This window comes from Hylaeus volcanicus, chromosome 6, assembly GCF_026283585.1.
Source record: "Hylaeus volcanicus isolate JK05 chromosome 6, UHH_iyHylVolc1.0_haploid, whole genome shotgun sequence".
In the NCBI taxonomy this organism is placed as follows: domain Eukaryota; kingdom Metazoa; phylum Arthropoda; class Insecta; order Hymenoptera; family Colletidae; genus Hylaeus; species Hylaeus volcanicus.
In genome coordinates, this window is record NC_071981.1 from 25048441 (window position 1) to 25070647 (window position 22207).

Genomic DNA, 22207 nt, shown 5'->3' on the forward strand with positions numbered 1-22207 from the left:
AACCCGCAAAGCATTTTCGCTAAGGAAAAAGTTGTTTCAAATCACCTCCCGAACCACCTTTTTCAAGGTGTTACAACATTTTTGGGACACCCTGTATAAATCCCTAGTGCTTATGTTATATAACTATATCACAGTCAAAAAAGAATTTTGCAATTATTTTGACTATCCGAGAGTTTACGTTTTTCAATAGGTCTTCGATTGACGGGGCTCCTTTAACTCCCAATTTCTCTAAACTCTCCCTCATGATTCTCCTTTCGTTCTTAAATTTGTTGCATATCCACAATATAGAGATAAGAATCTGCAAATCTGTGCTGACACCTATGTTAACTAGTTTAAACGAAGGCTCTTCGCGAATTGCCGAAGTCTACTCCTATGAATCAGCGACTCGTTAGAATTGTATGGTCAGCGAATCATTAAAATTCAGTGCACCATAGAAGGCACTCGACAAATGGTAACTTGACACTCGAGCAGCGCCTGTTATGGGAAAATCGAGTGTGGCGTTCGTGGAAGCGACGTGCAGATCGAGAATAAAAACTGTTAGGTAAATAAGGAACCGCTCGCGCGTGCCTCCGGATCATGTTTGCTCGCTAGTGCATCGTTGCATTCGGTGAAACAAGCGTGGAACCACGGATGGTACAAATTCTTATCTAAATCAAAATGTTCAACAATAAACAAAGATAATACGTTAGTCCGAATTGGAATGACAGAATTGTATTTGTTCGTTACTAATGATCGATCGATTAATTAATAAGCACAAGTAATATTGAACTTTCAAAATATTCAAATAAATGTTTCGACATTTTAGTTCGAGGTAGGAAGTCTGGCTCTCCTGCTCCATCTATTATATAATATCTCTGTAATTTAATCGCTACCTTCAACTTCACGTCACGCTCCTGGATAGATACATTTTACTGGGTAGCAAACTTTAATTGCAAACAGCCCACACGTTGCCTCCCACGCCATCCCAAACACTCGACGTTCGCGCTTAACGCAGGATAAGTTTATTTACGTCCAACACTTGAGATGTACGTTCATCGCTGCATTATGATACGTGATTCGTACGCCTTGAACGTGATCGGAATTAAGTAGTTTCGATTGTTAGAGTAGAATATTTCTGTAAGAGAAAGGAAGATCCACAAGGACGATAGGGCATCCAAACGGAGTTTATTTTTATATCACACGGCAACAATATTTAAAAAAAATAAAAGTTCCAGTATCTGGTACACTTCTATTCAGAAAAACAAAAATTATTTCCACTTGTCTAGGATGTACTAGTTTATATGTATACGTAATAGGTTATCTGGTTTCAGAGTTACTTTATGTTTGAAATACATTCGTGTTATCTTGCTTCATGAAGTAGCTGTAAAAATAACCATGTTGGAATGATGAAATACTTTGAACATTAAGACGGTAGCCTCTTGATAGATGAAATTTCAAATATTGTTGATAAATCGGAAATAGAAGCTGATGTAATAATTATTTGTAACGCACGGGCAAAATGTTTATCTAATTTGTCTGAATAATAAATTATTTGGTAATCTAGATAAAATTGTGCTCAACTGGGCGTTATAGTACCATTTGTCTATTCTCCCAATATCCTTTGTTCTCCCATCGTCACAATTAAATAACGATACGAGATCAAAGAAAGTATTCCGGAATATTACGTGTAGGTTGAAAATCCTCGAAGAAACGATGGGAAACATCCAGGTCGTTTTTACGCAAAAGCAGGGACCACCGTCGGCCTTGAAAACGAGTTCCGAACACAGTTTGGAATTCACCGACTCCCATTGCTTAGGAACGTTTGATTTCGCGATCGTTTTCTTCGTAGGCAACATTTCCCGTAAATCTCTCGCATCCGCAAAGAACGAGCAACGCTCTCTTTATCTTATCGAGACGGTTTATGACTGCATCCAACGTTGCGAGAGGGGAGACCTTCGTATAGGGGAAGATAATATTTTATAAAAAAAAAAAATCGCCACTTTTGATTCTGATAATGTAAATAAAAATTTATTCGTGTTCGATTAACGGTTTTACAAATAGTTTAGTCTAGTTTCCGAGGTGACTTCGAAAACAAACAAAGCTATTGCAACGTTGTAACGTTGCAAAAGTGTTCCGACGCAATATTGCCTTACAACGTTTCGAAAACATTCCAGCAATGTGACTACGATATGGTGCTGAAAATATTTTGAGAACATTCCATGATAAAACCACTATTACTTCCAAGCAAGGCTGTGTCTATATATTTTGGCGCCTGGGTCAACGCTGGAACGCACGGTCTTTCGTTTGTCCCAAAGTAGTTTGTGGTAAAGCATTTGGTGGTGTTTAGTATTATTGTGAGCTATACAAGAAATTAAATAAAAAATTTAAAAACAGAATTATTGCTTGTTTTTCAAAATAATACTGTAGTCATTTAAAAATATCGCTGAAACGTTTCAAGAATATTAGTGTAATCTTTAAAAAAACATTGCTGCAATACTTGAAACGGAAATACAGTAACAGTATTCAGACGGTACTCCCACAATGTTGCATTAACACGTTGACTGCTGGTCGAATATTTTTGAAAATTTCTGGTAGGGTTAAATGTTATTTAGACTATTGGAGATTACTTAATCAGATTTTTCTAACTTCATTTAAATTCATTTCCTTTGATGCTTAACTTTCAGAATGAATTGTTTTAGTTGTTCAGTGAAAAGCATCGTCAGCAATATGTGTGTGAGATGGCGATCAACGTATTAAGGTTACGCGCGTTGCGAGCAAGAACTGTTCGTTAGAATTGTACGTCCGCTCCTGCAGAAACGAGGGAAATACTATGGCGAGAGCGAAAGAGAGAAAGGCGAGCATAGTTCCTTGCCAAGCGAATGTTGGCAGCGCTCGAAGAGCGGCCAAACCGGTCGTGCGGAGTCGTCGAGACACTTAGAGACGCTTGGGCTGCGTGGTGCCCTGGGTAAACAAAAGATGGTACGGAACGGCGTCGTGTAATACAGTCGTGGCTGGAAGAGGGTGTCTCGACGGCGACGCTGCCAACAGTCGACGCCGACGATCGATTCGTGAATCGATTATCATCACTGTTGCTCTTTTCCGGTCGTCTCCCTTGGGGAACCGAGCGAAATGACACTCAGGTAAGTGACAAATTCTGTTAAACACTAATAATGCTCGAACCTCTCACGAATGTACACATGTATATCATCTACGCCCATGTACAAAGAAAACTAAAGCGTCCCCTCGTTCATTTATTTTTATGGATTTCTATTTGTTTTGTATTCATCGTTCTTAACATGAAATACATGAGAAAAAAATTATATTTGTTTCCCATATGACTCGCAATTAATATCACAATTAATAACACAATCGTTCTTCGACTTATGGATGCATTGATGTTTTGTACAATATGCCTATTATTATTGTTAGTCTTACTATTCTTTTCTTAATTTATTTCGTCTTCTGTCTCTATTTTGCACTTATTTATTCATCTATTTTACAATTTCCTCCGTTGAATACAGATACGATTTTTCTGCAGGACTCTGAGCTTTATTTGCTTCGTTATGAAAGACCACGATAAAAAACGATTTAAGAAATACTACCGCGGAATCTGTCTTCTTTAATCCGACTTGAGCCCCGATAAAATTATAATGGACAGTTTGAATCGCGACACAGATTTCTTCTTTCTTCGTTCCTGTTAGTGACACATCCAAGTATGTGCACACGAGTGCAATGCGAGTCAGCGAAGTTACACGGTATGACGAATTGGGTCGACTTTATATGCACTTCCCTATTTACGGGTTCGTTTAGTCCGTCGTCAAGTCTTTCGATTAGTGTATCGCGTTTGTGATCGCGAACATTATTCCGTTAGAATTTCGTTAGAATCCGCTCCGAGCACGTGGCACTCTGCCAATGGAAAAATAACTCGTCGACTGTTTTAACAACCACCGATAACTGTGAAAATTTGTGCCTTTGAAATCAGACAATCCGTCGTTCTTATCAACTTATCGATTGAAAGAACTTGCAACGAAAGTTCGATTACTGGAAAATTGAAATAAAGTTGGAAATTATGGAAATGTAAATGAACTCCTGTAAAAGAAATCGTGAGTTTCTATATTATAGTAAATTTTTGTAAAAATGTGAAAAGTATCGAAGAATAATTTATTCAAAGTTTTCTCATGTCTGACATTCTACGTAATTTATTTAACATGTTTCATTACGTTGTGTTTCAGGGTGCCCGTTGATGTGATATAATTGTTAAACTAGTCTGTAGCGATTGATCGATAACGCCCGATTGGCGCGATGGCTACGAAAATCAAAATGGAACACGTTCGAAGCTACATCGATCCGCAGATCGGCAATCCTGCGAAAAGTACGGGGAATTTCATCGAATGGAACGTTGATATGAACGTGACCATCTCGAACGTGAAGAAATCAAAGATGTTCCAAAGATCGCGCGGTATTGTCGTTTTTCTCTTGGTGATCGTTTTCGCTGTTATCCTATCTCACCTTAGAAAGGAAGTGCGCGCCCTACAAGTGCAGGTAAGCTCTCACATACTCACGTAGTCCAAAGTGCGCGACAAGAATCGGAAAAATTCGATTTGAATAATCGATTACTAGACTTGCAGATTAAAAGTATTCAAAACAAAATGCTTACTCTCTTATTTTTTATGAATACAATTATTATTTTACACACGTTAGTATTTTCTACTTTCCCTTCCTTTTTCCTGCAATTTCTTCATCCTATAGTATCGTGTTGCTTTCTTTTTTTTATTAATTCATGACAATTATAATATACTCGTAAGTTGGTTGACATTTATTAACATCGTTAATAAATAAATATTTTCAGATGCAATCCGTGAACGTCAACCTATTGATACTGATGTCCAAGTACGACAGGTTGAACAGAAGCTTCAATCGAGCTTGGAGTCAACGGCCCGACAAGTTCCTCGAGCAGAGGAACATGCACGACGTAAAACGGATCTTGGACGGAGCTGCGTCGGCCTCCAAAGTCATTCAAGTATTCGATGAAATTCGCAATGCGTCGAATGGAAATTCCTATACTTACAACTCGGTTGCTCCCTATTTAAATTCTACTAGAAACTCGGAGGACGAATTCTCGTCGAATAACAACATTCGCGGAACGAACAAGGGGAACTATATAACAATTCCAAAAACGTCGACGGAGTTGGAAAACAAAATAAACAACTTCGGCAATAAAGATGAAACTAATTTAAGGATCGAAAGGGCAATATTGACGGTAGAAAAGCAAAATTCGACAAACAGACACAGTGATCTGAATAGTGACGATGTCACGGATAATAGTAATATTAAAGATGATTATGATGACGATGAGTCTGATATATGGAATGAACCTCGTACTGGAAGGGCAAGAAGAGACGAGGGAAGAGGTAAAAAACGGGGAAAGAACAAAAGGCGGCCCAAACGCAGTCGCAGGCGATTGGGTATCTAGCATTATTTAGTTAGCACGTTTTCCAATTAAAAGATTCAGCAGCACGAAGTATATTCAATCTGAACCTGAATCTTTTTTAATCGTTTATAACCTTCTGCGACTCTGAAGTCATACACTAGAGATGTGTATTTTAAAAAATCTAAAATTTGTATACAAATCTTTTTGCAATTAAATGTAATTATTCAGAGACTCGGAAGATGACTTGAATTAAAACGTCCAAGTACAATTCAAAGAACCAAAAATAATTTTTGCTATAGAAGATTAATGTTCAAATAGAAACCAAAATTCAGGTTAAGTTTGAACTTCTTGTATACACAATGGTCTAGCATGAACGAAACATCAGATTATTTTTAACGGGAAATTGATAATAAAATGTTCTATTTCTGGTGAATCCTCTATAATATGCTTGCAGATTTCTGTGCCAAGTCTTAATTATTTGTGCAAGTGATCAACTAATGATATTATCATTGTGATAAAGAAATACAAAAGCTATAAATGCATTTTTCATGTTAATTAGGACCTTTGGTGGCAACGTTTGTCGGAGCGATTCCCGAGCAGCACATCACAGATACAGGTGTGTGGCGTGTGTATGTATATATAAAATATATTATATGCATTAATCGTATTACTTTGAATTAAACGTAATATTAGGGAAAACAATTTTTAAAGAAGTCTCTACTTGATGTACGTTATTTATCTTTTATCTGATCATTCGAAGATTGCAAACTAATGGATCGAAACATAAACAAAATAGAGGCTTGTTTAAAACTGAAAAGAATTGTCCTTGTTTTACACATACAAGCATTTTTACTGATATATCTCTAATATTTCAATTCAGTTTACATTGGTCCATGGGTCAAAAGCGTCAAAAGTAATACTCAGTATAGTCTAAATAAATTCCATTTGGTCGAAGACAAAAAATCCATAGAAGTTACAACAACCGGTTTATACATGATTTCTGCTCAGGTAACGGTCCATTATATCATTTTTGTTCGACTAAATGTAATATATTTATGATGTCTTTGTCGCAGATTTTTTATTTCGGCGAACCAACAAATTATTCCTACTGGATACTATTAAGTTCAGAAGGCAAATCCACGACACAAAAACTCGTAAAATGTTCTACAGCGTCTTCGACGACGGCCACAGAAGTGTCATGTTACACAAGCGTCATCACGCCCTTACAAAGAGGTGACAGAGTTCATATTCAACAACAGGAGAAAAATAGGTAAGATTTCACTTTGATATTGACTCGCACAATCTAATTCTTGACTGAACCCTTCTAGATTAATCAATATGCGAGAAGGACATAGTTACGTACAACTTGTACTTCTGTCTAATAACACTCGTAGAAAACGTCTGCGGTGAAACAATACGATACAAATGAAAATTAAGGTTGAGTGTAATTTACCGAGGAACGATTAACGCTTATGTTAATTTAATGGCGATTCAAATGTAGTTTAACACTTCGTAACCCAAACTATTTTTGGCTTCTTGTTACAGAAGGTTAAGCTCCATAAAAGTGATACATAACAAAAATCGTGTACAGTACTTGTTTACGTTACTTTTTGTGCAAATATTGTTTTTCGTTTTAATTTTCAGGAGAATTTGTTGTAAAAATAATTTCCGACTACAAAGATACCAGCATTTATCTCTTTCGCGTAAGCAAAGCTTCGATTTTATGTACAATTGTCTTAAGATTTCATAATGGATACAAACTGTACAAAGTATAATGTTAGATTGTAAATAAATTAGATTGGTGCTTATTTTCGTATTATCGTATTCGGGTTTTTATATACAGTCACTGAAATTTGCACTTAACATTATACCTTTGTACATTTAGCATTTAACTTAAGACAAATAACAATTGACGATGTGATGTTACGTTTTAAGAAGAGTCAGTAAGATTAATTAACGCAGCATATTACTGCGTTATTATTTGATACTAAGATTATATACTATTACGGAGATGCCATATTGTTGAAAAATTTTTTTTAAGAAGATTGTGGAAGTATACAGACTTCGAATAGAAAATATATTTTTCAGTTTTTTACATTTTTTTATATTGTTTACAACATTTATATTCAATGTTAATGTCAAACACAAAATATAAATAAACGAAACAGAAGAAAGTTCACAAAGTACTTTATGAGTTTATATACAGCCCGAAAATTATTTCCGAGTGAATTTGTATAAATTGTACCTTTTATTTGTAAAAATATACTTTTTTTTTTAATCACAAATCGTATCACAGTCGGTTTCAAATGTCGGTTCAAATGTATATTAGTACCTTAATACAATATTTTCCATCGAAATGTCATTGGAATCCTCTTCGAGAACAACGTTGATGCCAGTCATGTGGCAGATGTTGCTTGGCTCGTTCATTGGTAGTATGACGGCACAGTTGTTATCAACCTAGAGAAATTAATAATAAGAAATTAGAAAATTATAAAAGGCAACAGAAGGAATGAAATCTTACAGATACCTTATACCTATTGCCTAATGCGCTTATATCCAATATTTCAATCATATTATACTCTGTTATTATTTAAAAACATTCTTAGACTTCTTTTCATAGGTATTCGGTACGTTCCTTCCCTGCTCTTCATTTTATCTTTGATTATAAGGTCACAACAGATTGTACTCGGTTTTTATCGAATAATTTTCACTTTTACAAAAATTTCAAATAGAGTATCTCTTTCAATCGCTACCTCATCGTTACGACATACAATACTGCAGGTATCGCATGTATAAAGCGGTTCAAAGGTTACCAAAGGAAAGTATATTGTTTATCAAACTTATACCAGATATTGTGTACCTATGAGATAGATTTGACAGAGATGGACAAAACTTTATTAAATTCATGACAAATGAAAGCAGAACATTGTCATTCGTTCGCAACGCTGCATAATACGTAATATTACGAATTTAATTTTATATATAATTTCATTCTATAGCTAAGATTCTACGTTTTATTCAACTCCTAACGGATTAAGTATATACGAATTTTGCCCATCGTTAATATTAGATGATTATCTTCAACGGTAGTAAAACTAAAAATAGTAGATTACAATTATAATACTCGTATCCCTATTGATAGAAATATGTTTTGATCAGTCACTGAAACTGCTTTCTACATTTCTCAATGATTCCACTTTACACTCGATAAATGCAGATCTATTTAGACTTTATCCTTGCTAACATTTTTGTTCTGCAATAAGTTTGATAGGTTCTTTTTTTTTTTTTTTTTATGAAAACGGATAGATTTATATTTACTCACCTGAATTCGGGTTGAGGTTTACTCGAACATTTGTTTTTTAATATATACGAGCGTAATACATGTTAGCATAGGTTTAATTTGTTAATTCTTGCGTGCTTTTCCATGATTACTTAACGTTTGTTCGCTTTTCTTTTTAAACGTGTTTTCTCTGTATATGTATATTATATATGTATACATATATGTATGCATACGTACGCACGAGCAGTGACTGAATTTTGTACGCAGTAACTTAGAAGACAACAGATATACTGATTGCTTACTATTTACATCCAAAAGAATTGTGACATGTTTTGAATGGAAAAAAATTGGGTGCACCGTATAAAAAAGATCAAATACTATTTAGTACAGATCAAATACTCGTTAGAAAATTAAATTAAAGGATTCTAATTAATGAAAAAGTACTATGATACTCTAAAGGAAGAAACATTTTCTAGATTTCATTATATATAGTGGTACCTGTGCCATCGGTCAATAATAACTTTATCGTATAGTCGTCATTTATTCGTATAATATTGTATGTTTATCTCCTTGCTGGTAATGGAGGGAAGGTATTCTCTCTCTTTCTTTCATTCTGTTCGCTAAGTATCTCAGGTTGTTGCTACGCCTGTGAAATAAACTTAGTTTTTGTCAAGTTTTTCATATACCTAGAATTTTCCACACGAATAATGTTTCATTCTGGATAGAAAATACTCTTTGATGAAACTATATGTAACAAAACAAGGACGGATAGTTCTTTGTTCTCTTTTTTTTTTTCATTGAAACAGTTACAAAAGAATTCGTTTCTTAATAAATGCTCATACCTACGTTAATCGTACGAATAGATTGCGCTCTTTTAAAAGTTGAAATCATTTTAACGCACATCTGGTTTCCTACGGCAGTTGCTGGTTTTCATTTTTCATCGCTAAGTTTCATTTTAAGTTCAATCCGTTATTTCTCATATATATGTTGAAGGTGAGGAAATAATAAATGTAAAAAGTATTATTGTTTTTTTCTCTTTATGATTATCTTTGTTTCAATGTTTCTTTTTCATTTAAATTGTTACTCTATTACTTACAATATTAAATCGATTCACTATATCACTATGCTGATGACAGACGACAATGAATTTAATACAGTTCAGATAGTTTTATAGTTATTCATATAATAAACGAAACAATAGGGTCTCATTACCTGCCCTACTAAAATGGTGCTGTACTCTAATGTACACAATTGGCTGGGACAAGTTTCTTCAACTACATACACGCGTTGATCTTTGGATAATTACACTATTTCTCAACATGATAAACAAACGTCCATTCTTGTGAATCGTTAGAGCTTTTGTTTTTGATTGTCTCTGCCAGTGTGACATTTCTAGTGATATTGAATTATCGTTTAAACACTTTTTTAAATAAGCCCCTAAGTCATGTTATGAAATCTTCAAAGTACCAACGAAAACACAAAACCTTTCTTTGTCACCCCTAAGCAGAGCGTTTACGCATCCTCTACGCAGAATTGCTTTCCATATTAAAAGATGTACGAAACGAGATGTCATCGCAACAATAAGACTGATTTTATTGCATCATAAAAATGGTTGTTATATTGTTCGAAAATGTTCTCAGTACCGATAATCGCACTGTTGACGCATAAAAGAGCAGTACACTCCGATACAAATTTGAAATTTCTAGATTTATGTTAAATGTAAACGAAAACACACCACAATAATACAATTACTTTTCCCTTTTACAACAAGGACGTACGACATATTCCTTTTTTTCGTTTTTATTTCTCTCTTTACACCTAAGAATTCTTTAACGATAATTGAGCTGTGTTCGCAATGATCGACTGTTCAATGACTTTACAAATAGTGTAAATATCTTTTGCCCTTGCTATTACAATGAAGACAATTATACGATTTTAATAGCTAATTATTTCACAATCGCAGATTTGCTCGAAAAGTGTGTCTAATGGGCCGCAAAACAACTCCCGCGAAATACTAACGCCGCCAAGGGTTGACACAATGTAACAGTGTTCTATGTGAACGTGTCGAATGTTACGCGATGCGGATTATAGGAAAAAATGTGCACTTATGTGTACACTTTACGAAAATGCACACCTCACTCCTATGATTTGCATTGCGTAGCAGTAGACAGCGAATGTCTTCTGTTCATCCATGTCGCGCACATTGAGCACTTGTGGTACTTTCAGCCATCTCTTAGCGAGTGTTTCGCGACAGCTTTTTCAGGGTCTATTGTACTGTACACCAAATTAAACTTAATCTAAACGAAGTTTTTAGACAAACATGACAAAGTAGATGCTATACTGCTAGTCAAGTATAAAACGCTCTTGTCATTTATACTTTGTATCGTGATAAAAACGATAAAGTTTTGCGCTAACTCGCGCAAACTTAACGAAGTTTTCTCTCTCTCCCCTTGCGCGCGACAAAAATAGGATTAAATATGATTGAAAATTTCGTTACGGTGCATTCTGTGTAATCCTTTTCCTTTCCTCCTTAATGTTAAAGTCGCTCTTCGTTCAATTATTACTTTACTACTCGTATAGTCGTGACAAATTTGATATTTGTCCAACTTGTTCTCACGCACTGGGAACGACTCTTTCGAGAATTTGGAAAAGTGTGGTTCTAATATATAAATTTAAATAGTTGAATGTGTAATTTAATAACGTCGCTGAGACTGGGCGTTTTGGTAACCAGCACTGCCACCTGCAAACAACCATAGCTCCTCCGTTCAATCATTTCGTAAGTATAATTTCGTTATTTGATTCTGTATTTAATTCTACGCTTATATACACGCTAACTGGTCGCATCAAAAGTTATGAATATGCACATACGTTATATATTTCCTCTTTTGTTTTGGGCGCATTTTCTAGTTTTCTTTTCTCTATTATCATGCAATTCAAATTTTATGTACTGTACTCAAGGTTGTTTAGGATCTAATTTATGTATATTTTTAAACGAACTAAATCTGTTTATATAATAAAAATATCTGTGTCTTTAATGATCGCTGTTAACACTTGTCTTTTTAAAAAATTTCTTTTTGTCCGAATCTCATAATCTATCACCGAAAACTAACTTTCTTACGAATACTCTCTGCATTATTTTCTAAAAATATAGTAAAAATAAACCTACGCTAAAACGATAACTGTTGCATTTAGACGTTAAAACGTCTTTCTGCATTTGTTTCTCGCAAATTGAAAAATCTCGATCGAACTTCGTTCTCGGCTTTTCAATTATTTTGTTTTTCATTAGATCAATAAATACGACCGTTTTTTTTTTCTTAACGGTACACTAGGAACTGGTCCTAAACTTCTCACTTCGCGGTAAGAAACTGCCTCTTTTGGAAGTTAAAAATTCTTATGAAATTACAAATTGTACTTACCATAATCCTGTTTTCCATATACACCATCCTGACTCGAATAATCTGCAATTGTAAACGGACAGACATTATAAATCTTGTACACTGAGAGTGCTTCAAATAAAGGAGATATGACTCAGACGAGAAAGATCTGTAACCCAACAAATTTAGAATTGTCATACGTTTACCTTCGTGAAAGTAATGTTATAATCAATATATTATTGGTATTTTTATCGTTATCAGGTGTAAAAATACTCGTGGCGAAGTGTCAGTCTGCGGTGAAGTATGGCAGGAGGCAGTGCTGCAGTGCTGGTGTCCGGATGAAAATAACTATCAATATCCACGATTTTCTGTGTGTCATTTACCGATCTCTGTGTTCTAATGGGAGCAGTTTGTTAAACGCAACTCATTCGAATCACAAGAAGGCTTAAACCAGCGTTTTCCATAATTTTATTCATGTGGAAAATACCGCCATACTTTGTATAATAAACAATGGATCACTTAAACATTTATTTCTATTAATATTGGAATATTCCAGCAAATATTGACCATCTAAAAACTATACTTTATTAAGCAGAATTATTCGAATAGATTTCTATCTAATTAAAATATAATCGTTATCGCAGTGTATTTCCTATGACTGTCTGGTATAAGAATTCTCTTTGTTCAGGAGAAAGGAAGCCTTCGAAGAAGTTTGGAAATCACTGGCTTAAACAAAGAAGATAAAAGAAGGACTTTATTTCTATTTGCGCATGCTTCACGCTGAATAAATCCAATTCCCCAATGGCAAAGCGTTTCTCGTCTGAATCGATTCGCATTCGAGCAATTATGGTGTGCAACAATTTGATTAAGCATGAAGACAGGGCATTGAGTCGTTTGCTCCCCTTACATTCTCACTCTAACTTGTGTTTTCTCTTTTCAGAATGAAACCGTGAAGATTAGTAATGTGATGTAAAGTGTGGTGTCGAACGAAAGAACTAACCATAAGGTTGCGTCGAGTAACCACCCCTGTCGGTCATAGAAGTGGAATTAGAAGATCGGTCATCGTAGGGATTAGCGGGGGCATAAACTGCACCCCCACACCCTGCTACTGCTGCCACTGCCTCCTGCTGGTAATTAGCTGTGCACGCAGTATTATTACATTAATTAAATCACGACTTTCAACGAATGAATTCGACCTCCTTTTTTCTTTACTTCATTCGCGAGAACGTTACACGTTTTTTTAACACTTCATGAGATTTTTCATGTAATGTTTGGTTCCATGTTTGTTAAATAAAAACAAGATGTGTCAGAAACAGTCGTTTCAAGTATGTACTTTAAAAAATTATTATCTCTGAAAATTAAATGTTATATCTCTTACTTATGTAGTTGGAAATAATGTGTGCATTTGTTGATTTTATCGATGTTTATTGGCAGCATATAAAAATGATTAAAAGTTAATTTGCATATATCTATCATCCTGCCTAACTTTCTGTATTACTATATTACTATTTTCTTCAATACTAAATTTCAAACTTATTACCAACATTATTTTTGACTGAGAACTCACAATAAAGGTCGAAAAGATTTCACTAAAAAATAGATACATGAAGCGACTCTCCTCTGCATACTTCGTTCATAATATTTATAATTACGACAGCCCCGTTCGAAAACGCTTAAGCTGTGCAAAAGGTTTCTCAGTTAGTATTATTTGTAACTGTACCAACCTGATGGCGGTGCTTTGCCATAACTGTAGGGATCGCCGGCACTGAAAGCTCCTGCAGCTGGAACAGCAGGTGCTCCGCCGTACCTGTTATCAGCGGCAGCGGATGGTGGATATCCCTGAAACGACATCATTTATTTATTCGTATTGTAGTTAACTATATAGTACCAAAATTAAACTGATACTAATTGATGTTAACCCGCCTGGTACATGAAATAAGTACACGAGTATTTATGGAATATGAAAAAGATAATCTGCATCTTCTACATGGATGACACGGTTGTTTAAATGTTTAGTAATAATTATATTTTAGTTTCTCTTATGTAAATTTTACGATTCGAAACGTAATGTTATTAGAAATATATAAAGCTTATCCGGAGATTAAAATAGATTCTAATAATCACGATAAGCCATTCTGTGTAATTCAAATCACACTTACCGCTGTTTGCCCGTAATCTGGTGGTTGTTGATAGCTTTCGTAGTCCTGATACGACGACTGAGTATAATTGTGTGATCCGTAACCACTGTTGTATCCCATTGCTTGTTGCTGCAGTGCCGGTTGTTGTCCATAGGCATTACTGGCTCCGTATCCTTGACTGCATTAATAATATGTATATTAAATTTTGTAAATTTAATGTTACTTTCAACTTTTTAATTGGAAGTTAACGATTATACCTAGTTGCTTGAGTTGCGTAACCATTTGCAGGTTGTGAAGATGGTTGATCGAACCTCGGCCTCTTGGAGGGTCCACTGGAACCTGGTGGACCACCTCCGCGTTTCGATGGACCGCCACGTCCACTCCCCCTGCTTCCACGATCTCCAAATCCTCCCCTACCTCCTGGACCACCTCTGCCCGATCCACCTCTGAAAATTATGAACCAAATCATCGACATTATTAATATAAAATCCTAAATCTGTGTTTATGTGATTTCCCAATAATAGCATAATTGTAATGATAAGGTATACCTGGAACCTCCTCGACTGCCTCTGTCCATTCCTCCTCGTCCACGGAAATTACTACTGCCTCCGCGACTGTCTCCTCTGCCAAAATCTCCCCTTCCCCTTCCGCGAAAACCGCTGCTTCCGCCTCTACTACCACCACGTGGCGGACCTCCCATTCCTGGAGGTCCACTACCACCGGGTCCACTGGACATTCCCCCTTCTGGACCTCTGAAGTATCAAAATAGATTAGTTTAATCAAATTCTACAATAAGACTATCAATAAACTCTAATGAAGTACAAATTGAAAGGTAAATATTAAGAAACACAGATTTTAATCTATATCCATCATAGTGTGAAGAATTGCAAAATAGAAGTTAGTCAATAATAATAAAACTTACCCTGGAGGAAAATGTCCACCTCGACCACCTCTGCCAGGAGGACCTCCTCTACCTCTCATTCCAGGTGGTCCACCTCTCATGCCACCTCCAGGTCCACTGCCACGACCACCACGCATCATACCTCCTCCTCTTGGAGGTCCACCCCTATTCAAATACCATACACATTTATGATACAATTTATTTTCATAGATGTGATAAAAAGTAAAATTTAATTCTTTGCATAAAATGTCTAAACCAATATTTTTCGAACTATAAACTGTTATAAGTTTTTCTTTTTTGAAAAAGTATATGTAAAGATGTGTTAGAAATAATAAACTACAAATCACACTTTTACCAACTTGTACAAACTTTGTTTCACATTTCTTTCTTTCAGGTTATATTATATATTCTAAAGTATTCTATGTAGTAATTGTTATTACAAACTATATACCTTCCTCTATCTCCAAAACCACCACGTCCCCTCATAGGACCTCCAGGACCACCACGTCCACGAAATCCACCTCTGCCAGCTGACGCGCCCTCCATTTATTGTGTCTAAAATTTCAAGACAAATTATTTATGATATTAGATTACTGCAGTTCATGATATGCAAGCTGATTGATTATACATCTTTATGGTTTATCTATATCATTTGGATGTCAATCATATAGAACTTTTCAGTACCTCATTTATAATTTGACACTGCTTGTTGCATATGAAGCAAGCACTTACATAAAGTAAACTCTTAGAAACTATAGCAATTCGAAAGGGTTCACTGTATACTCAAGGTATTGATGAACAAAAAAGCAATGAAAAACAGTACTGTCAAAACAATTTTGCACTGTTAAATCGGGCATACAAGCAATAGTGTGGAACAATCAAGTAAGAAAAATGGAGAAAGAATATATAGATGTCATTTTTTGAGTATTTATCATAAATTTAATATAATTTAAACCATAAAGAAATCAGACACTCTTCGATCGTACTTCATTTCGTTTAATTGTAAAAACGATAAAAGAAACACGACTAAAAGAGACCCGAATTTTTCAATTTTAATTTAACAAAGATCTACACTGCATCGCAGTTCCTAGATCGTCCTATAGACGCTACGTGAAATCACAGAGTTAGTCAGTGCTTTTCTTTCTCGACGCTGTTACCGTGTTAAAACGAGAATCATAAGTAAATAGCGCAGAGAATTCAAATGACGATAATGATTTCTTGCTTTCAAAATGTACTTACGATTTAATCGTTGACAAACAATTCCTTCGTAAATGGGAAACGCGCCAATCTTAGACAAGCCAACAAGGAAAATGGACGCCGGTACCCGGAAAGAGGAGCATCGACCATCGCCACTCAAATTACCACGCCGCCATTACCGGATATCCTCACTATTAAGGAACGTTTTCACAAAACTTCGCAACTGTTCCAATTCCAGTGTCCTTGTGTCTAAAATAATATTTCATTCGATTTCGATAAAAAGATAATTACAAATATATTATATATTATGTCTGTAAATATACGAAATGAGATAATTCTTTCCTTATTATTTTGAATTCCTACATTTGTTGCTGAGACAACATTACGACGTAGCGCTAAATGAGCATTTACAATGTAGCATAAACTTTTTATACTAAATTAGCACTGGAGCTGCCATGTAGCACTTTAAAATTCAATGTAAATATTTGAGGTTATTACATATACGCACTGTCGAAGTTATGCTTTCTCTCTTTCACATATGGATAAATATATATGTACATAGATCGGCATTTTTCAACCTGTGACCTATTGAGACCACTTTCATAAAGGAAATTTTGAACGGATTTTTTAAATGCTTTTTAGTTTTCTATTGAGTTGTATTAAAAAATCTCTATTACATTTATTTTCCAGATAAAATTTTCTTATTACTTATTTTATCATAATACATTTCTGTCTTTTGAACTTTATGAATTGCGGTTTCCCATCAATTCGTTCGTTGATCCCCATTGATCCCCATGAATTCGCAAACCTCAGTTTGAGAAACACTGATATACAAAATTATTCTCGATTATCACAATGGTGCAATATTACTATAACTATATAGATGAAAAGTTTCGAATAACAAATAAAAGATAAACAACTTTTGTTTCGTTATTTGTTCGATAAAAATTGCAGTCTAAATGAATAGAAACTAATCTAAATAATAAATGGCTATTACATTATACGGATTTTTTATTCGTCATTTGATACTGGAATAAAATTCTGCTTATCTCCATCCAAGAACAATTACTATTCACAACAATTTTTCGAATTACTTTCTCAAGTGTCTAGTACTTTTCACATTTATACTAGTTTATGCGACATAGGAAATAAGTATACGTCTAGTTGGTCACCATAAACAGGTAACTCGCGATTGGCCATGAGGCTGGGATTTAAATATTGAAATCCGTTGCTTGCCTCCTGCGACACGAAAACTGCAGTTTATATTTTGGAAGAACGTTGGCGCCGAACCTACGTCCTTTTGTAAGGCGCATAATTAATGTAAAAGCAATCACGACTGGAACGCCAAGTTTTCCGTTTTATGTGCCACCGAATTATAAACGGAAAACATATAGTCCGAAATGTCGAAAGACGAGAAAGAGTGCATTATTCCGGATATGATATTCGACGTAAACTCAGGGAAAAGTTATATCAAGGGTCGATTTTTCGGAAAGGTAAGCACATATCTGTCTCAATTTTTCTTATTTTTTTACTTTCGGTTTTTGCTCATTATAAGAGCCCTTCATGAATAAAAATGTGCTTCTGTTGCTGGTGATCACATGTATATATCACAACTTTCATCACTTGTTGCTTTACCCACTACGAATCGACTAGAAATTTTTTGTATAAAAAGTATCTTGGAATGAATAAATTTCTCATGTTTTTCGTCTTGTGCTAATATTAATTTTATTTAGCATAAAAACAACAAAAATGTTCAAAACAGTGCTATTATTAATCGTTACATATGCATCAAGTTGAACAAAATTCGAATATTTTGTTTGTATGTACATTTATTAAGGCATGTGCTGGAAAAATCGATGATATTTGAATGCTTCCAATGTGTGCACAATAATTCATAATTGCTACAAGCAGCTTTTTGTATTATCTTGTAGGGTGGGTTTGCAAAATGTTACGAGATCAGAGAATCGAAATCACATCGTGTATTTGCGGGAAAGATTGTGCCAAAGTCTCAAATTGTTAAAAGCAATCACAGAGAGAAGATGACACAAGAGATCTCCATTCATCAGACTTTAAAACATAAAAACGTTGTTGGATTTTTTGGTTTCTTTGATGATCCACATAATGTGTATATAATTTTGGAATTATGTCGTAAAAGGGTAAACAGTCTTGAGTTCTATCTATTAAACTCTGTTGAAATAATATATTAAAGTAACCATTGTATTTTCTAGTCAATGATGGAATTGCACAAACGTAGAAAAGCTCTGACAGAATGCGAGACTAGATATTACATGAAACAAATTTTAGATGGTGTACATTACTTGCATCAAAATAAAATAATTCATAGAGATTTGAAATTAGGTAACTTATTTTTAAATGATGAACTGCAAGTTAAGATTGGTGATTTTGGATTGGCCACTAGATTGGAGCACGACGGTGAACGGAAAAAGTAATTGTTCTATTTGTTTCTGTGTGCATTTATATATTGTAATCGAATCATAACTTTTTTTCTTTGTTACTAGGACTGTCTGTGGTACCCCTAATTATATAGCACCAGAAATTTTAACCAAGTCTGGTCATTCCTATGAAGTTGACATATGGAGTATCGGATGCATTATGTATACTTTACTAGTAGGCACCCCTCCATTTGAAACATCTAGTTTAAGGGAAACCTATGCTAGAATTAAACAAGTTCAGTATAACATTCCCGTGCATATTAATACAATTGCTGTTAATATGATAACTAATATGCTGCAAGGAAATCCGTCCAAACGTCCTTCTATAGGGAAGTTAATAAAAGATCCATTCTTTACTTGTGGTAAGTAATATAAGCACAGCACACTAGTTTAACTATGGACAATTTTGTTTTCTGTAATCTTGATTCATTCATTTTCAAATAGTTTTACTTTCCTTAACATTAGACTAGAGAACATCATTAAGACGTTGTCAATGAAAAATCTTGTTAATAATTATTTTAAAATTTACTGTAGGTTACATGCCACAGAGTCTACCGTTATCGTGTTTAACGATGGCACCTCGACTAGACATGTTAGAGATGCACAATCAACGTAAACCACTGACTGAGATGAATACTAACGTTGGTGGAGAGGGGCAGGACTTCGTATTTAGAGTACCTAACAGTCCAGCACGCAAAACGAAGGCTGTAGATGCAGTGAACGAAGTTCAGAAAACGAATCATGATATTAAAAAGATGCTTCAGACGTTAAAAGATCAGCTGCTTGGAGTATTAAGGGCTAAACCAAGTAGAGAAATGGCTGTGTCAGAAGGTACACTCACCCAAGGATTGATTATTATTATCTTATTTTGCATGGAATTTATTATTTGTAACGATGGAAATTATTTCCTGATGCAGAATATTCAAGACCCTATCAAATTTTTACGGAAATCTCAGGCATGAATCTCATTCCCCTTTCAGCTCCATAACTATTAGAATACGTATTCAATATTACACTTCAAAATAAAATTAAAGAAGCACTTTAAATTGTCTGGAAAATTTTAAGGAGTTTTAAGGCTTTGTTGTTTTACAAAGGATAATTATACACAACAATGTTGAAAGAAGTATTTATTTTGAAGCCTCTGCCTTTAAACGCTGCAAAGCGATTCTTGTCAAATCGTAGAAACTACTCTCATCTTTAAGATCATACGCGTGATTAGAAAAAAATGTTTTCAAAGTTCTATCAACGAGATATCAAACTTTAGATTCTGATTTGAAACCCAGTCTTCTTTTAACGAGGTTACGATTTTAATTTATAGAGTTATTGAAATTTAAAACAAACTCTGCATTTTGGTCAACATGTTCCTATTTATACATGTAAAATTGTTTCCTTTTTATACAAATTACCGGGTCGAGATGCAGAGTTCATTTTAAATTAGGATAATCAAACTTAAACGTAACTAATTAAAATGAACGATTGAATTTTACAGTTTTTTGTTTGTTATAAAACTACAAAACTTCGAGATTCGTTATTTTTCGATAAATTTAAAATACTCTTTTAATTTTATTACCGAGTGTAGTAGCTTTTTACAAAGAACAATTATATAAATTGGAATTCTTTGCAATAACAGGTCAATTCTTTTTTTATTTAAATTGTGTAGATGAAATGACGGATCCTGCTGCACAGCCTGTTATTTGGATAAGCAAATGGGTTGACTATTCGGATAAATATGGTTTCGGGTATCAACTTTCGGACGATGGAGTTGGTGTAATGTACAACGATGGCACTCGGCTGATAATGTTAGCGAACTGTTTCAATATTCATTATATAAATCGTGAAGGGGACGAACTGTATTACACTGTCAGTGAATATCCACCTGAGTTGGAAAAGAAGATGAAACTGATGAATTTCTTCCTTAAATACATGAAGGAGCATTTAATGAAAGCTGGAAGTTCGTTTGCCGTAAAACCGAGCGATGCTATGTCTAGAATACCTTATATGCATCAGTGGTTTAGAACGCAGAATGCTGTCGTTATGCAGTTGACTAATGGAACGGTTCAAGTAAGTAAACGAATGAAAAATGTATATCCAGTTCATTTTTCAAGTTCACTTGATAAGGGATGTATTTTCATTGGTGTCACAATTAATTGTTACCCAGTCAACTGTATTTTTTTTTTCAGATAAACTTTTTGGATCATACAAAAATTATCATGTGTCCGCTGATGGCGGCCGTTACATACATAGACGGAGAAAAGAATTTCAAGACGTACAGATTCCAAACCATACAAGAGAATGGATGCTGTAAAGGTTTAGCTAAAAATTTGGCGTACGCTTACGAAAAACTACTAATGATGTTATCAAGTCCGCAAACTCGATAATCATTGCTAAAAATTCGATTAGTTAGGAGAAAAAAAACTCTACTTGTTACAGTATATTTTAGAAGTATTACACTTTTTTTTTTAATGAGGGTAATGTCTTTATACTCGGCAAATAACAAATAAACCTAAATAGATCTTTTATTCTTATTTTATTTTGTAGAAACGTATAGAATTTTGCTAGGTGTATTTATTGTAACAAGCCAACAAAACATCTAAGAATCATGCGAGTGGTTTAGTAGAATTATGCGACGATCTTTTAACGTAACGGAAGAGACAGGGCTCTTCCGGCTTTCTTTTATTACAGTAGACGATTAAATTATGGTTATAGTTGTTTGTGTAATGACTCGTACTTTGACATAATTTTACGGATAAACGGACATAAAATTTAAGTACTCTGCTATGATGTACATTACTCCATATAAATATTATTAATGATTTTAAAGAGCAAGAGCTTATATGGCGTTTTTGTCATCAATGCTTTAATGGAGTAGTGCAATTTAATATTTGTCTATTTATCAATATTCGAGAAAAAGATACGCGATCAGTCATTTTCTGAGTCGTACAAATTCGAAAATATTTTCGGTTTGTTTGCATATTCTTGATTGACCAAAGTTCGGGTCCAGTAATTTGTGTAAAATATGTGTACGCGAATCGTGCATCACTGAAACGTACTAAAATTTAACATTCTCTTGACCGTGCAGGGGGATAAAATAAAGATTGAAATAGAATAAGAACGTCGGAACAAATGACAATATATATAAGACTTAAAAATTTATACATTAAAGACTAGCAAATAATAATTACCAATAAACAAATGTACATACATATAAACATCCTGTAATACTATACATGGAACATCATATAAACAGTCAATGTATTAAGGTGATTGTAACGATAGTATTATTTTTGTAAGTAGCCCATGCCATTGTTTTGAAGATGAAATAAACTGTTTTTCGTATGTATGTAACTTTATTTTTTATTTATTAGGACAATCAAACCCCAATTGAATATACTTTGTCAAATTTTGATTGTTCTTTTATTAATGCCTTGTGTATACTATAGTTACAGATACCTAA

The 22207-nt window shown here is 34.5% G+C and overlaps 3 protein-coding genes across 11 annotated transcripts in view; 2 read left to right on the top strand and 1 right to left on the bottom strand.

Moving 5' to 3' along the window:
* Positions 1–58: 58 nt before the first annotated feature.
* LOC128878413 (uncharacterized) lies at positions 59–7596 on the top strand. 5 transcript variants are annotated; one of them, XR_008457400.1, is made up of 8 exons: positions 59–3119; positions 4212–4521; positions 4829–5444; positions 5970–6026; positions 6291–6418; positions 6484–6680; positions 6739–6958; positions 7055–7596. XR_008457400.1 is itself a non-coding variant. In XM_054126603.1 (8 exons), the coding sequence occupies exons 3-8, from the start codon at positions 4282–4284 to the stop codon at positions 6818–6820; spliced, it is 1320 nt and encodes a 439-aa protein (XP_053982578.1). In that variant the 5' UTR covers positions 59–3119; positions 3518–4082; positions 4212–4281; the 3' UTR covers positions 6821–7596. The 5 variants fall into 5 exon arrangements, 4 of the variants coding, with proteins under 4 accessions (XP_053982578.1, XP_053982577.1, XP_053982576.1 ...); XM_054126603.1 differs by adding an exon at positions 3518–4082 and having other exon boundaries at positions 6739–7596; XM_054126602.1 differs by having other exon boundaries at positions 59–4082; positions 6739–7596.
* LOC128878415 (uncharacterized) overlaps positions 7467–22207 on the bottom strand; it is a 32108-nt gene continuing 17367 nt past the window's right edge. For 2 of the 5 annotated variants that reach the window (XM_054126606.1, XM_054126607.1), the window contains exons 2-11: positions 16343–16549; positions 15555–15658; positions 15125–15268; positions 14751–14954; positions 14460–14648; positions 14224–14380; positions 13789–13903; positions 13065–13202; positions 12107–12148; positions 7467–11430 (exon numbers count right to left, since the gene is read on the bottom strand). In XM_054126606.1, coding sequence (XP_053982581.1) covers positions 11384–11430; positions 12107–12148; positions 13065–13202; positions 13789–13903; positions 14224–14380; positions 14460–14648; positions 14751–14954; positions 15125–15268; positions 15555–15649 — 1131 coding nt within the window. In that variant the 5' untranslated portion in view covers positions 15650–15658; positions 16343–16549 and the 3' untranslated portion in view covers positions 7467–11383. The remainder of the gene's footprint in view (positions 11431–12106; positions 12149–13064; positions 13203–13788; positions 13904–14223; positions 14381–14459; positions 14649–14750; positions 14955–15124; positions 15269–15554; positions 15659–16342; positions 16550–22207) is intronic. The other 3 variants (XM_054126608.1, XM_054126611.1, XM_054126612.1) reach the window with 3 other exon arrangements.
* On the top strand, positions 17513–22098 carry LOC128878408 (serine/threonine-protein kinase polo). The gene is made up of 7 exons (XM_054126589.1): positions 17513–17793; positions 18232–18456; positions 18529–18746; positions 18820–19115; positions 19288–19584; positions 20414–20814; positions 20934–22098. Exons 1-7 carry the CDS (start codon positions 17701–17703, stop codon positions 21129–21131), a joined length of 1728 nt encoding a protein of 575 aa, XP_053982564.1. The 5' UTR covers positions 17513–17700; the 3' UTR covers positions 21132–22098.

Bases quoted from the DNA above. Each gene is read 5' to 3' on its own strand.
- LOC128878413 (XM_054126602.1), top strand. From the start codon at position 4,282: ATGGCTACGAAAATCAAAATGGAACACGTTCGAAGCTACATCGATCCG. The intron at 5,445-5,969 runs GTATCTAGCATT...CATGTTAATTAG, and splicing joins ACGCAGTCGCAGGCGATTGG to GACCTTTGGTGGCAACGTTT. The intron at 6,419-6,483 runs GTAACGGTCCAT...TCTTTGTCGCAG, and splicing joins TATACATGATTTCTGCTCAG to ATTTTTTATTTCGGCGAACC.
- LOC128878408 (XM_054126589.1), top strand. From the start codon at position 17,701: ATGTCGAAAGACGAGAAAGAGTGCATTATTCCGGATATGATATTCGAC. The intron at 17,794-18,231 runs GTAAGCACATAT...ATTATCTTGTAG, and splicing joins AGGGTCGATTTTTCGGAAAG to GGTGGGTTTGCAAAATGTTA. The intron at 18,457-18,528 runs GTAAACAGTCTT...TGTATTTTCTAG, and splicing joins TGGAATTATGTCGTAAAAGG to TCAATGATGGAATTGCACAA.